Consider the following 16,260-nt stretch of genomic DNA (forward strand, 5'->3'; position numbering starts at 1 on the left):
AAAGATTCTGGGCATTGCTGCCTTTTTTCTGTCAAATATCACCCTCAACATACCCCAAAAGACTAAAAAATGGCTGTCCGCCTGACAAATTGTCATCAAAAGTGATCATTTTCAAGCATTTTATTATATATATCACTGCCTCAAATGTACATGAAAAACTTCCCAAGTGTATAAGCTTCAATTTAAGTCCAAGATGACCTTTCTATCTAGAGGATTATAGCTGGTACAACCAAAGTTCTCCACTGTACCTCAAATCGGAGAAAACAGTACTTTCAAGCATTACCATTCCTTATGGGATTAAGCATATTTTTTGCATATGAACAATGTCTTAAACAAGAGTTGAGACTTGACTTATGAGCTATACTATATGAAATGAATTGCATGAAAAGTGAGCAGTGTTATGCCCCTAGGTCAGGGCTATTCAATTAGCTTCATTCAAGGACCGGATTATTAAATCGATATGTTGAGGAGGGCCGGTGGGTTTAGCTTATTTATTGAAACATTATTTATGACTTATTGAAACATAACAGTATCAATAAATAAGCTAAAGTAAACCTAAAAAAAGTATTGTATTTACTTGGAAATGTGGTACCCAACAGTATGCAGATTTATGAGTATTTAATAAATAACTTATTTACAGCTATGTACAAAAATATGAATTATACAAGATCATAGCTATTGGTAAGAATTATTTTATTTATAATTATTATAGGCTTAAATGAAAATATTCTGACAGTGAGACGTGATAACCACAGGTAAAACCATACGTGGTTACTCACTCACTACCACTGTATAACAAAATGCCTAAACACAGGTAAAAACTATACACAAAATGAATTGTATATTCCTCTACCAACCTAATTAATCTACTGCAATATAGGCCTAAATGACTATAAGTTAGTATTCAGTATAAATATTCCACATTTCTGAAACATAGGACGTGCGTACGCACAGAAATATTCGGATTTATAAAACCGTGCGCACGCACATTCTACGCAGTTTTCCCTTAATAAATCACAATCAATTCTAAATGTAGCGCAGCTTTTGCGGCTTCATGTCATGCCCATAGTTGCCCATAAATAGTCCGTGAAACGCCCACAAGTTAATATTCATCGATTGCGAAATCATGGCAAACACAGAGGAAAACCAAGAAACGTAACTTCACTCACGCGCAAGCGTGAAGCGCAAGATCAGCCATTGTGCGTCATTACGCATTGTGATGGCATCATGGCATTTTATTACCATCCATTTGATTGCATCTGACAAGCTACAGATGTGTTATGAGGATGAATTGCATAACATGCTAATATTATTGCAAATATACATGCAAATATGTGTAAATTTGCATTTCTGTTGTAATCTTCGTTTGATTTTGTTTGTTTTACACTGCAGATCGATCAAACGGGTGTTCGTGTAGGCTGTTAATTGTAAGACTTGCTTTGTGAAGTCTTCATGTTATTTATGAGAAGCAGTATTGCCATTTCTTTTACACAACGGTCTACAGTTTCACACACTTTCACGTGTTTCTTCCATCTGCCGACGGTGTCGCCATTTCTCATTTCACCCGTTTTTGTGCGTACGCCTGGGTCAGAGTTGGCGTGAAGGACCGCACATTTTCCCGTCAAGTTTGCTTTTTATTAATACCAATTATTGCGTAGAGAGCGGCGTATGCCTTCTTTTGTGCGTACGCAACGTTTATAAATGAGGCCCCAGAACCGGGAGTAAATGCAACTCCTTTAAGCTTGCGTTCCGTTATCCACTGGGTGGTGCTGCGTAGTTCAAAGTAAACTAAACTGCGAGTTGAACTGAAACTAAACTGAAAACAGCGCTATTTGTTCTATATTTGTCGTTACTGCCCGAGAAACAGCTTCACATGATTCAGTGACAGAGTGGTCCGAACGAATCTGAATCGTTTCAGACCATAATGCAAGCGCATTTAGCCAATTCATGTAAAGGAAATAATTGAACCAAAGATCGAACAAAATATTCGCACCATTCACAAATGATTGGTATCGCTGGTTCAGTCGACAGAAATACGGGACACACATAATAATTGGTGAAATATTCGGACTGAAAATGTTTCTCAGGTTAGTCGGAGCATTCATGGTATGCACAGTGCGTATAGACGTACAGCTGCACGCGCCACTACGGCCACTCACATATCTAACCAAATGTAGCCACACCGCCAGGAAAAGAGGCGGAGGGAGGTTGGAGTGCCTTTGGGACAGATAGAGATGATTGGCGGGCCGTATGTGGCCCACAGGCTGCCAATTGAATAGCCCTGCCCTAGGTGGACTGGGGTCAGGGTGCAACATAGGGTACATTCACACTAAATCAATTAGCCAAATGTGAGATTTATTAAAGTCCACAAAGTCCTCACAACACAAGGAATAAAGATGACCCTAGTGTGCTGTCTGTTATCAAAAAGCCAACCTTCAATAGAGTAAACGTTAGTAACCTTCTGTACAGGTAAACATTGTTTACAGCCAAATGGTGAAACGTCTCGGTTACATATGGTAACCCTCGTTCCCTGAGGGAGGGAACAGAGACGTACGTCGTGACCGACTGATAGGAATCTCGCTAGAGAGGTCAATCTACTTTGAGTAAAACTAAAATGAGCCAATACACATTGTCATGCAGTCATTTGCATCAACTGTTAAGCCTCGCAGCGCAGGTATATAATGAGCAGAAGGTGCGAGGTGAGCTCCTTTTTTGCTGAGGAGCCGAGCCTGGTAAGCCGCCCCCGTGGGCAGCAGCAGATGTGATGATGGGATGTACGTCTCCGTTCCCTCCCTCAGGGAACGACGGTTACCATATGTAACCAAGACGTTCCCTTATCGGTCGGTCACTCTCAACGTATGTCTTGACCGACTGATAGGAATCCCTACCAAAGCGCCACAGCTGCTGCACCCCATCCAGCGCCCGGTGTAAGCCTGTACCCCTTCTTGCCTGGACGGACGATAGGAAAGGGCTTACACAGAGCGTATCCATCACTGTTGTTCCATGATAACCCATACAGTGAGATTATTGGATAACACTGGGAAAGCGTGCTCATTCTATGGAAGGGGAACGCTGCGGAAGCCACTTTCTTCAAGGGAGTTATGTGGAAAAATACATATGGACTAGCCCGAAGGTTGTACTGCATATGAATATTGGGTAACTTAGCCCAAGGGAAAGACACGGGGCTTTGATTAGAAGCAGCCATGGAAGTATACACATATGGAACCCAGCCTAACACCTGATCTCTGAAGGGAGTGGTAGGAACCTTGGGCACATAGCCAGGCCGGGTCTCAGTACAACATGGTTGTCACCCGGCCCGAACTCTAGGCACGATTCGTCGACCGAAAATGCTTGCAGGCCCCCTACCCTCTTGATAGAGGCCAGTGCAATCAGCAGCAAAATCTTCAAAGAGAGAAGCTTTAAGTCTGCTGACTTCAAAGGCTCAAAGGAAGCATCCTGAAGAGCTTGAAGCACCAGGGAAAGGTCCCAAGAGGGTATGGAGGGGGGACGAGGAGGGTTTAACCTTCTCGCCCCCCTAAGGAACCTGACGACCAGTTCGTGCTTTCCATAGATGGCACATAGATGGCAACTGATTTGCCATCTATGTGGTCGTGATAAGCTGAAATGGCAGCAGCATGTACTTTGAGGGTGGATAGAGACAGCCTTCGCTCCAACCCTTGCTGCAAAAAGGAAAGCACGGACCCTATTGAACATCTTCGGGGGTCCTCTCGGCAAGAAGAAAACCACTTGACGAACAGTTTCCACTTCAAGGCACACGTCTCGTGGACGGCGTCCGTGCAGAAGTGATGGTGTTAAGTACCTCTGGGGGTAAGTCACCTAGAACCAGAGATTGAGTTTCCAGAGGTCCGGACGCGTATAGGGTGCCCTGTCTCTGAGTCAGAAGATCCTTCCTCAGAGGAATGGGAGGGACTGTCACGAGGAGCATGATTTCTGGGAACCAGGTCCGGGTGGGCCAATAGGGGGCCACCAGAAGGACCTGCTCCTCGTCCTCCCTGACTTTGCACAGGGTCCTACCTTTCAATTCAATTCAATTCAAATTTATTTGTATAGCGCTTTTCACAATACATATTGTTTCAAAGCAGCTTTACAGAAAGTGCATTTCAGAAATGTACATAGAGAAATACAGTTAGTTAATCATGTATTGATTTAGGGCATAAACATCGCCAGCGTCGAGTCGTCTCTTCACAGGCGCCGAGTCGTCTCTTCACGGGTGTTGGACAATCTGTAGTTTCCATGAGAGGCTGGATACAAACTGGAGCTGACGATCTGTATTTACCTCGGGACTAGCGTCCCGAGATAACAACAGAAAAGCATATGGGAAATAATTAGCGTAGCTGCTGTTCGCAATATTAATGCATTCAATCTGATTCAACTGTAGTATAAAATGTAAGTATTATGTGAATGCCTGGCTGAAGAGATGCGTCTTTAATCTAGTTTTAAACTGGGACAGCGAGTCTGAGCCTCGAACAATATCAGGAAGGCCATTCCACAGTTTAGGAGCTAAATGTGAAAAAGCTCTCCCTCCTTTAGTGGACTTAGATATCCTAGGAATGACCAGAAGCCTCGAATTTAGTGATCTTAAAGAGCGCGATGGATTGTAGGGCGATAGAAGTTCCGTTAAATACACGGGAGCTAAACCATTTAGGGCTTTATAGGTCAGTAGCAATACTTTGTAATTGATACGGAACTTTATAGGTAACCAATGTAGAGACGACAGAATTGGTGTTATATGATCGTATTTTCTTGATCTAGTAAGAACTCTAGCGGCGGCATTTTGGACTAACTGTAGCTTGTTTATTGAGGATGCAGGACAACCAGCTAATAAAGCATTACAGTAATCTAGTCTCGAGGTCATGAATGCATGAACTAACTTTTCTGCATCAGAAACAGATAGCATGTTACGTAGCTTAGCAATGTTTCTAAGGTGGAAAAAGGCTGTTCTTGTAACATATGAAATATGATTTTCAAAAGACAAGTTGCGGTCTAATATAACACCCAGGTCTTTTACTGTAGAGGATAAAGTAACAGGACACCCTTCTAAATTAAAGTTGTATTGTAAGAGGTTTTGTGGGCAGTTTTTTGGACTAATAAGTAATACCTCCGTTTTATCTGAATTTAATAGCAGAAAATTACATGTCATCCAGTATTTTATATCTTTAACACACTCTGTTAATTTAGATAATTTAGCGTTTTCATCTGGTCGTGATGAAATATATAATTGAGTGTCATCAGCATAACAGTGGAAATTAATTCCATGTTTTCTTATAATATTACCAAGTGGCAGCATATATATTGAGAATAGCAGAGGGCCTAACACAGATCCTTGCGGTACACCATAGTTTACTGACGTTATCTTCGATTTTTCCCCATTTACGCAGACAAAATGGTAACGGTCTGATAAGTACGATCTAAACCAGTTTAATGCCTGTCCCTGAACACCAGTGTAGTTTTGTAGTCGGTCTAAGAGTATTGTGTGATCTATAGTATCGAACGCAGCACTAAGATCAAGTAAAACTAGTATTGAGATACAGCCTTGGTCAGAAGCTAAAAGTAAATCATTTGTGATTTTAACGAGCGCAGTTTCTGTGCTATGGTGCGGCCTGAAACCTGACTGAAACTTTTCATAGATATCATTTTCTTGCAAGAAAGAGCACAGTTGAGCGGACACAACTTTTTCTAGTATTTTAGACATAAATGGAAGATTTGAAATGGGTCTGTAATTTGCTAGGTTATTATGATCTAATTGTGGTTTCTTAATAAGAGGTTTTATAACTGCCAACTTGAATATTCTTGGAACATGACCTAAGGATAAAGACGAGTTAATAATATTGAGAAGAGGCTCTTCCACTACAGGTAACACTTGTTTCAGTAGTTTAGTTGGTATTGGATCTAATAAACACGTTGTTGGTTTAGATGCAATGATAAGTTTATTTAACTCTTCCTGTCCTATAGTTGCAAAGCGCTGTAATTGTTCTTGCGGGGTGATAATTGAGGCTGAATCATAAGACACCATTAAAGATTGTACATTTACAATTGTGTTTCTGATGCTTTCTATTTTCTCAGTGAAGAAATTCATAAAATCATTACTACTACACTGTGACAGAATATTTTGCTCCGGTAACGTCTGTTTATTTGTTAGTCTAGCGACGGTGTTAAATAAAAACCTTGGATTGTTTTGGTTGTTTTCTATTAGTTTGCGGAGATGCTCAGCCCTGGCTGCTTTTAGGGCCTTTTTATAACGTGACATACTGTCTTTCCATGCGATTCTAAAGACCTCTAAGTTAGTTTGTTTCCATTTACGCTCTAAATTACGAGTTTCTCTCTTTAGAACACGCGTAGTATTGTTGTACCATGGTGCTTTACTTTTCTCTCTGACCTTTTTTAATCTAATTGGTGCAACGATGTCTAATGTACTAGAGAAAATGGTGCTCATAGTGCTAGTCATTTCCTCTAGTTCATCTGTTTGTTTGGGTTCACTGAGCAGCTGAGATAGATCAGGTAAGCTATTTGAGAAATGATCTGTAGTGGTTGGAAGGATTGTTCTGCCTGGTCGATAACGTGGCGCAACATGACAAATTTCAGCGGTACGTAGTATGCAAGTGACCATGTAATGGTCAGTGACTTCATCACTTTGCGGTATAATATCTATATCGGTTGGATCGGCTCCATGTGATATAATTAAATCTAGCGTATGATTAAGACGATGAGTGGGACCAGTTACGTTTTGCTTGACCCCAAAGGAGTTTAATAAATCTGTAAACGCAGCCCCTAAAGCATCATTTGAATTATCTACGTGTATGTTAAAATCTCCAACAATTAATGCTTTATCGACATTGACCAAAAGATCTGAGAGAAAGTCTGCAAACTCTTTTAGGAAATCAGCGTAAGGCCCAGGCGGTCTATATACGGTAGCCAAGGCTAGAGATAATATGGATTTCTTTCTTACATCTAAGAGAGTAACATTTAGCACAAGTACTTCAAACGAATTAAACCTGTGACCTGTTTTCTGAGTAACAGTAAGAATATCTTTATAGATTATAGCAACACCACCGCCACGACCAATCAGACGGGGCTCATGCTTGTAACAGTATCCAGGAGGAGTAGACTCATTAAGACCGAAATAATCATTTGGTTTAAGCCAGGTTTCAGTAAGGCAAAGTACATCGAAACTATTATCTGTGACCATTTCATTTACAATAACCGCCTTAGGTGTAAGCGATCTGATGTTTAAAAGACCTAGCTTTATAAATTGTTTTTGTTCACTAATATTGAGATTTTCTGGTTTAATCACAATTAGATTTTTCTTAGATCCTGCAGTAGATTTATTATTTGATCTCACTAAACGAGGAATAGACACAGTTTCAATATAATGTTCTACATTGGTACTTATATCAATTAAGTTTGGACAGCAAAGAGTGTGATTTGGACTTTGACTTACTAGTCATATGGTGTGTAGCGTCTTGGAGATGTTGTCCGACAGAAGAGCCGCTCCGATTCTGCTGGGGTGAAGGCCATCAGCACGGAAGAGCCTAGGTCGCTCCCAAAAAAGATTCCAATTATTTACAAAGAGCAGTCTCTGTTCATTACACCATGACATTAACCATTCATTTAGAGCAAATAATCTACTGAACCTTTCGTGTCCTAGTCGGTAGGTGGGAAGCGGTCCAGACACGATGATCGTTGTTTCAGGCGATGTGCTGCGTACCGTCTCGATCAGGCTCCTGTAGTCCTTCTTCAGAACCTCCGACTGCCGTAGCCTGATGTCGTTCGTTCCCGCGTGCAGCACGACAGCTCCGACGGGCTCGTCACCGTTCAGAATCCCGGGAACCTGTGCAGCGACATCGAGAACACGAGCACCAGGAAAGCAGTGAGTGCGAACCTTACCTTTACCTATGGTAGCACGGACATGCCGGACGATGGAACTGCCGATGATCACAGCGTCGCATTCCGTCTCGCGTAGAGGGGAGAAGCGGTTCCGGGTGGAGATCTCGAAGGCCGGGAGGGGCGGAGAGGTCCTAGCTCTGGTCCTGGCCCGCGTCTTCCGCTGTGGAATCATCCAGGGTCCATGTTGTTGTGTCGGTGCCGGAGTGAATGAAACCAGGGATGATCGCATCCTGGGCAGAGAAACACATGGAGTAGACGAGGTCGGAGTCAAAAGGTTACTAACCACTGACTTTTGAGCATCGGCGCGTGATGTTTCAAGCGCGAAACGTCGATCTCGTAGCTCGGCCTGTCTCTCTAGTAGGTCGCGGATCTGCTTCTCCACGGATTCCAGCTCTAACTGCACAGAATGCAGCTCGAAGGTGTCCTCACCTGCACTCAAAGGTAACGTTAGACACACATCCGTTATATTCGCCATTATAGCAGATGTGCTATAATGGCGAATTATAGCTTTCAGTGATACGGGTGTAAATAAGTCGATCGATAGGCGCGACCACGCGTGTAATGCTAGCGGGCTAAGGCTAGTAGCGGAAGTTCGAAAGGTTGGATATATGTAGCGATATCAGAGCAATCCGATTGTTTTTTTTTTTTAAGGAGAATAGTATTCCAGATATGTTCACAAAAAAAGTTCGTTTGTAAAAGAGTGTAAAGAAGAAAAACAAGGTTTCTGAATTAATTCGACGGAGCTCCAAACACAACAACGCACTCCAAACACAACAACGCACCTTTGAAGGTGTTCAAGCAGTTCAGCACCGACTGAGCGCGTTTGCTCTGTGAGGCGTGCTGTCTGTGCGACCGAATCCAACTCCATACCGAGAAAAGAGATCCTCTGCATGGGGGCGAGTTTGCTCTTCTCCCAATTGGCCGGAAGACGCAACTGGCTGAGGTGCCTGAGCACGAGGTCCCTGTGTTCGCATAACTGATCTCGAGAGTGTGCTAATATGAGTCAGTCGTCGAAATAGTTCAGGATGTGCATGCCCTGTTCTCTCATGGAAACAAGGGTCCCCTCCGTGACTTTTGTGAAGACACGGGGAGACAGGGACAGCCCGAAGGGCAGGACCTCGTACTGATATGCTCGACCCTCGAACGCAAAGTGCAGAAATGCCCTGTGTCGAGGAAGAATCAAGACATGAAAGTGCGCGTCCTTCAGGTCGAATGCTGCAAACCAATCTTGGGGACGGATGCATTCGAAAATGCGTTTCTGCATGAGCATTTTGAACCCACCACATTTCTTGGGTACAATAAAGTAGGGACTGTAGTGCCCTGACCTCATATCGGCTGGTGGGACTGGCTCTATCGCGTCCTAGTAGGACTTCGATCTCTGCTCGCAAGACATGGGCATCGGCTGCTCTCACTGTAGTGGAGTGAATGGCCCGATCCATCTCCGGGTCGCCCGTCCTAGGGCTGCTTGCTCTTGGCTTTACCGCCCTGCTTGGCAGGGGCCTGGACAGGTGGGGGGGGCCTGCCTGTGACTGGCTACTTGGCTCCGCTTAGGTGGAGGCTGCTGCTGCGGCGCGGGAGCAAGGGCAGACACAGAAGGCCGCCCCGGCGACGAGCAGACTGAGAGGCTGTGGGCAATGGGGTGGAGGCAGCAGCTGACCGCCGCGGCAGGATGTGCTTGATGGTCTCAGTCTGCTTTTCAGCCAGTTTCTGCTGGGCAAAGTTCTCGACCACGTTGCCTTTGAGTGCTCTCAAGCGCACCTTACCAGCTGTGAGAACAGCTTTTGTTTGCTCAAGTCAAAACAAAAGCAAAAAGAAAAGAAAGAGAGAGAAAAAAGACCACTCGCGCTGCTGTGCTGTCACCCGCACCAGTGTGGAGAGGTCCGAAGAAGAAGAAGCTCGCTCAGTTTCACAATCTCCTTGAAGGTATGTAGAACACATCGAAGTGCTTGGCTCCAAAAACTGATGAAATCCATACAAATATAGATGAAGGTGAGGAAAATGATGATTAAGAGTTTATATTCTACACTAATACAACACACTAACATGACCAGTCGTCGAAGTACAGCATGGATAAGCAGCAAAAAGATCTAAGAACCAAATAAATGTTTTCTATTTTATGTTTGAGCTGTATTTTAGTTTCGCCATTTGGCTGTAAAGAATGTTTACCTGTACAGAAGGTTACTAACGTTTACTCTATTGAAGGTTGGTTTTTTGATAACAGACTACACACTAGAGTCATCTTTATTCCTTGTGTTGCGAGGACTTTGTGGACTTATGGAACCCATAAGGAATGGTAATGCTTGAAAGTACTGTTTTCTCCGATTTGAGGTACAGTGGAGAACTTTGGTTATACCAGCTATAATCCTCTAGATAGAAAGGTCATCTTGGACTTAAATTAAAGCTTATAAACTTGGGAAGTTTTTCATGTACATTTGAGGCAGTGATATATATAATAAAATGCTTGAAAATGATCACTTTTGATGACAATTTGTCAGGCGGACAGCCATTTTTTAGTCTTTTGGGGTATGTTGAGGGTGATATTTGACAGAAAAAAGGCAGCAATGCCCAGAATCTTTTTTCTGCTAGTTTCCCCTATGTGTCACGATACACCATGCAAAATTTTAGGGTTATATGGCCATTTACGTAGCTGCAGTACCTTTATATTCACAATTACATCATTCCGCCAAAAGCTTTTCCCAAAAAGGGTGTTTTTTGGCCCCTGAGACCAAACGGGGCCGAGTTGGGGGTGGTCATTATCAACTTGTGATGGCCCAAGGTATAAGATAAATGTAGTTAACAAGTTAATTGAAGTTCGGGAGCAGGACCACGCCTCAACTAATCAGCTCTCTCTCCCCGTCTGTATATATACACGGAACCCACCTTCACCACACCGTTCGTCTCAGTTTTTTCGACATGGATTCCGAGCTGCAGATCAACCCCTCTGACTCCGAAGACGATTTATTCAGAAACTCTCCTCCGTCACAGAGCGCCAGGTCTTCACAACAATCCCTAGGCAGCCAAAATTCACACCGGCTGCGTTCTGTCGTAGAAATCCCTCAGTCCCGCGGGCATTCACGTCACAGTTCATCGTCGAAGATTTCTCCAACCCCGACTCGACAGGATCACTCTCCTCTGCAAACGAGAACTACCATCAACGATCAACACAGGCACGAAAGCCGGCGCGATCGCTCTCCTCGTCAACCACGTCATCATTCAACAAACCGTAGCAATTCTCAGCGCACTCACGCCACGTCTTCCAGACCAGAGAATAACATCAAGAATTGGACTGTGGCTCGCCTTCAGCGTGCTCTTAAGGACAAAGGTATCCACTTCAGCCGATCTGACAATAAATCAAGACTATTTCAGCTTTACACAGCATCTACACACACTTCAAATTTAAATTCCGAGCCTCCAACGCTTCCGGCATTGACACGCGATCCTCCCATCGTCACTCATGACGTCACCACACTGCCTCCACAACGGCCTCAGCCAGCAGTGTCCGCGCCACCTAGTGGAGACCAAGCAATACTACCTCCAACATCTGCACCTTCTACCTCAGACTTATCCCAATTCATGACATCTTTCTTTGCTTACTTAAGCTCACAAACAGCTACAAATCCTCACGGACATTCATCCCTCCATCCCAGCATCCATTCTTCTACCCTTCCTTCTGGCATTAACAGCCACACGGCCCCTGTTATTTCTGATTCTTCCGTACAAATTCACCCAATTCAAGTCCCTCATGCAGCAAACCCAGGACTTCTACCTCTCAGTGGACCTTTTCAACCCCCTCCTCTTTCTTCCCTTTACGCAACTAATCTACCCCTTTTCCCCTCCCTCCCCCACCCCTACCCCTCCCTTTCCCAACACCCTCACATCCTGCCAATAAATACTAGCCCATATACCCTGGCCACAGCTGCACCGCCTCCTCGTCCAGCTTCATCAATCCACTGACCCTCCCCAGTCTCTTCAGCCTTACGTCTTCAGATATTATCAGGTAACTATACAGATTTAGCCCAGCTCCTCCATCCATCCCTCATAAATATCAGCCAGCCCAGAGAGCTGCAAACCATTCAAGGCCTAATGCAGTTCAGCCATCCTTTAAACTCTCGTTCAAAGGACCTCACTCCCACCGAATTTGCTTTAGCTTTCTCGATCTACAGAGATATAATTTGCTCTGTTTATCCCGATCGAAGAACCGAGCTAGACGATTACCTATCAATCATTTTAGACATGGCCGTGCGTTTTGGAGGAACAGGCTTCTACAACTACCACGTTCTTTTCGCCACACAAGTAGCAGGTCGGTTACAGCAGTTCAATCAGGGGACATACTGGGGCACTCTTGATGCAGAACTCTATTGTCGGATCTTCGCAGCACGCACTTCTATGTCCTGTGAACTATGCGGAGCACCATCACATCCAGCCTCAGCTTGCACTATCACACCCTCTCAATCTCAACCCTCCTCACGCAAAACATCTGTATTCAATAGATTATCCACAGCAGCCCCACCTCCTCCTCTAATTCCGAAACCTCTAAACATACAGCCCACAGCCAACGTTCCACTTCCCAAAGGCATTGACAAAAGAGGACGACCGATCCTCTACCAAGGAGGCAGAATGGTATGCAACAACTTCAATCATCTTGGCTGCTCTCTTTCCAACTGTAGATTCCTACACACCTGCTCCTTTTGTGGAGGCGCCCACTCAAGAGCCTCTTGCCCCCACAACCCAACTGCTCTACCCGACTGACTATTACAGTATCTCGGCACACCAGTCAAGGTAGAAGCATTAGCTACTGCCTTACTAGACCACCCCGACAGAGAGTTCGTAGATTTCCTTATCAACGGATTTAAAAACGGCTTTCTTCCAGGCATAGAAATAATCCCAGACACTTCTCATCTTTCCCATAACCTCCAGTCTGCCCTCTCCGAACCAAACACTGTTGACACCTTAATAGCTAAAGAAGTTCAAGAGGGATTTATGATAGGCCCGTTTAAAGAACCTCCTTTCTCTCTTTTTCGCATCAGCCCTATTGGAATCGCCACCAGGAAATATTCCGGGAAGAAGAGATTAATCATCGACCTGTCCTCCCCACACGGCTCACACATTCCCAGCATTAATAGCATCATTCCAGCTCCAGACTTCTCCATGAAATACGCTTCCATCGACCAAGCCATCACTCTCATCCGCAAGGCAGGCCACGGAGCATGGCTTTCAAAAGCAGACATCACCAGTGCTTTCAAAGTCTTGCCCATTCACCCAGAATACTGGCGTTTCTTCGGAATATTCTGGAAAGGAGCTTATTATTTTTCAGTACGCCTCACTTTCGGCTGCAGAAGCAGCCCCAAGATATTTGACTCCCTCTCGGAGGCTTTATGTTGGATTCTCATCAACAACCACAGGCTTCCCTACGTCCTGCACCTCCTCGACGACTTCCTCATCATCACACCTACATCCGCACCTCCACACTCAGGACTTTCCACCCTCGTTAAAGTGTTTTCCGAACTAGGCGTACCCCTTTCAAAAGAAAAGACCTTAGGGCCCTGCACCTCCATCGAGTTTCTAGGCATCACCCTAGACTCCATCTCCTTCCAAGCATCTCTACCTCCTGAGAAAACGCAACGCATTTCATTGCTCCTATCGAACTATCTTCTAGCAGACAGGTGCACAAAGCTACAGCTGCTAGCCCTCCTCGGCCACCTTAACTACGCCATCAGAATAATTCCCCAGGGAAAATCTTTCCTTTCCAACCTACTATCAAAAGCAGCATCAATACCCTCTCTACACGACAAAGTCACCTTGGATGAAGCATGCAAAATGGAAATGCGGCTCTGGCAGAAATTCCTGTCTTCATGGAACGGCATATCCTTCTTTTATAACGACTATGTCACACAGCCAGAAGACATTCAGCTGTACACAGATGCAGCGCCTTCCATAGGATTCGGGGGCTACTACAGCGGCCGCTGGTTCGCTTCCGAGTGGCCACCAGAGTTCAGCCATCTAATTCAGCAGCCAGACTTTCCCTCATCCGCACTTTACGAGATGTATCCCGTCATTATAGCAGCCCTCCTTTGGGGGCACGAATGGTCCCGACATTCCATACTCATCCACTCAGACAACTCAGCGGTAGTTGAAATCATAAATAAAGGCAGATCCAGTTCCCTGGCGATCATGCAATTAGTCCGCAGACTGACACTTATATCGGCGCAACGTCAGTTCATCATCCGAGCAGCACACGTTCCAGGATACCACAATAGCATAGCCGACTCATTGTCTCGTTTCTCTTTTCAGAAGTTCAGAATCTTAGCTCCAGAATCAGACATCCATCCCACGCCAGTTCCACCGTTTTCAGCCACCATCTTCAACTAAATTCACAGCTGGAAGAACTATCACGTGCTTCGCGAGAAGCTATTCTCAACGGCCTCGCCCAGAGTACCCTCTCTGCTTACTTGACCGGTTGGAACTGTTTTAAGGCTTACCACTCCTTTTACCAACTCTCATTTCCTCTAATGAACGTTTGGTCCATCTGTAACTTCGTTACTCATGCCCATTCCTACCAAAATATCAGGGCATCCTCCATTCAGACTTACCTATCCGGAATTAACTTTATCTACAAACTCGCCACCGGCGACCAATGCCAAACCATTTCTCACTCCCACGTATCTATGCTTATCAGAGGTCTAAGAAAACAAGAACCAGTCCTCAACATCAAACGCTTACCCTTAACTTCTGACCTCCTGAGCCAATGCATCCACACATTACGTTCCGGCTACCTGAGCCCATCGATCGACCAAACATTAGAATGCATGTTTCTTCTCGCATTCTTCGGCTTCCTGAGATGCTCCGAATTCGCCCCGTCGACTTCAGCCTTCAATCCAGCCATTCATCCCAGCCTCTCAGACATCACCGCTCATACACCAGATTCTCTGATATATAACCTAAAGAGAAGTAAGACCGACCAATTCGGAGAGTCGTTTTCAATATACATCTTTCGCCTCCACTCCTTCCTCAGTCCTTATGAGCCACTTTCGGAATACGTTTCTTCCAGATACACCAACCATTCATCTCCTCAAGAACCACTCTTCCTCACGGAAAACAGGAAAATGGCCACGAGATTCTGGTTTAGCAAACACTTCCAAAGTATTCTCAGGACCTCCGGCATATCTCCCGAACATTACTCTATACATTCATTCCGGATCGGAGCAGCCACCACGGCCGCCAGCATGGGCATCTCGGACGAGACAATCAGAGTCTTAGGTCGATGGTCATCCGAAGCGTACCGCTTGTACATCCGCAATAATCTAAACGATCTCCGTCAAGCTCAAGCCCGCATCGTCTCATCCAAACCTTTGGGGGTCTTCAAGTAACCCAGCTTACTGCCTACCGAGACGAAGCCCCCACTCTGAGTCTCCCGGGTCAGACTCCCTGATCAGCCAGACGGAGATCCGTCGTTTACATCTTTCCCCATTTCCTTCGACCCTTATTCATCCACAAAGCTAATAGCTAATTCCGTGCAGTTGTGGCGTGGTCCTTGCTAGTGAAATGTAGTTAACAAGTTAATTGAAGTTCGGGAGCAGGACCACGCCTCAACTAATCAGCTCTCTCTCCCCGTCTGTATATATACACGGAACCCACCTTCACCACACCGTTCGTCTCAGTTTTTTCGAACCCCACCCACCCCTACCCTTCCAACTCATCCATCCATCCCTCTTCCCCCCGACCCCAGCCCCCCCCCCCCCCCAACCTCTAACTCGACCCCTTCCAACTCATCCATTCATCCCACTTCCCCCCGACCCCAATCCTCTCTCCTCCAATCTCTAACATCTCAATTTTAATTCCACAGGCTGCATCCAGGGGGGTCTTCAAGTAACCCAGCTTACTGCCTACCGAGACGAAGCCCCCACTCTGAGTCTCCCGGGTCAGACTCCCTGATCAGCCAGACGGAGATCCGTCGTTTACATCTTTCCCCATTTCCTTCGACCCTTATTCATCCACAAAGCTAATAGCTAATTCCGTGCAGTTGTGGCGTGGTCCTTGCTAGTGAATAGGAAATAATAGTGAAAAAAAGGTAGCAAAAACATCCTGAGGAGTGGACCTGGCTCCCGGCCTATTAGGACTTATAAAGGCATCATGTGTTTTAACTGGATCTGTGCAACCGAGGACTTATTTCACGTGAATAGTTATTTTTGTTTTAAACAAGTTTATTAATCAACAATATCTAACACACATACACAAACACACACACACACACCCACCCATACACACACACACACACTGATCTACTGTACACACACACACACACACACACACACACACACACACACTGATCTACTGTACACACACACACACACACAC

General features: G+C 45.0%; 1 protein-coding gene across 1 annotated transcript in view; it reads left to right on the forward strand.

The window, feature by feature from the left end:
- Positions 1-14,711: 14,711 nt before the first annotated feature.
- LOC308701590 (neuronal cell adhesion molecule-like) overlaps positions 14,712-16,260 on the forward strand; it is a gene marked incomplete at both ends in the record, with an annotated part of 15,434 nt that continues 13,885 nt past the window's right edge. The window contains 2 exons of the mRNA XM_081383943.1: positions 14,712-14,853; positions 15,749-15,823. Coding sequence (XP_081240069.1) covers positions 14,712-14,853; positions 15,749-15,823 — 217 coding nt within the window. The remainder of the gene's footprint in view (positions 14,854-15,748; positions 15,824-16,260) is intronic.

The sequence above is a fragment of the Scardinius erythrophthalmus genome (assembly GCF_964197995.2).
Source record: "Scardinius erythrophthalmus genome assembly, chromosome: 14".
NCBI lineage: Eukaryota > Metazoa > Chordata > Actinopteri > Cypriniformes > Leuciscidae > Scardinius > Scardinius erythrophthalmus.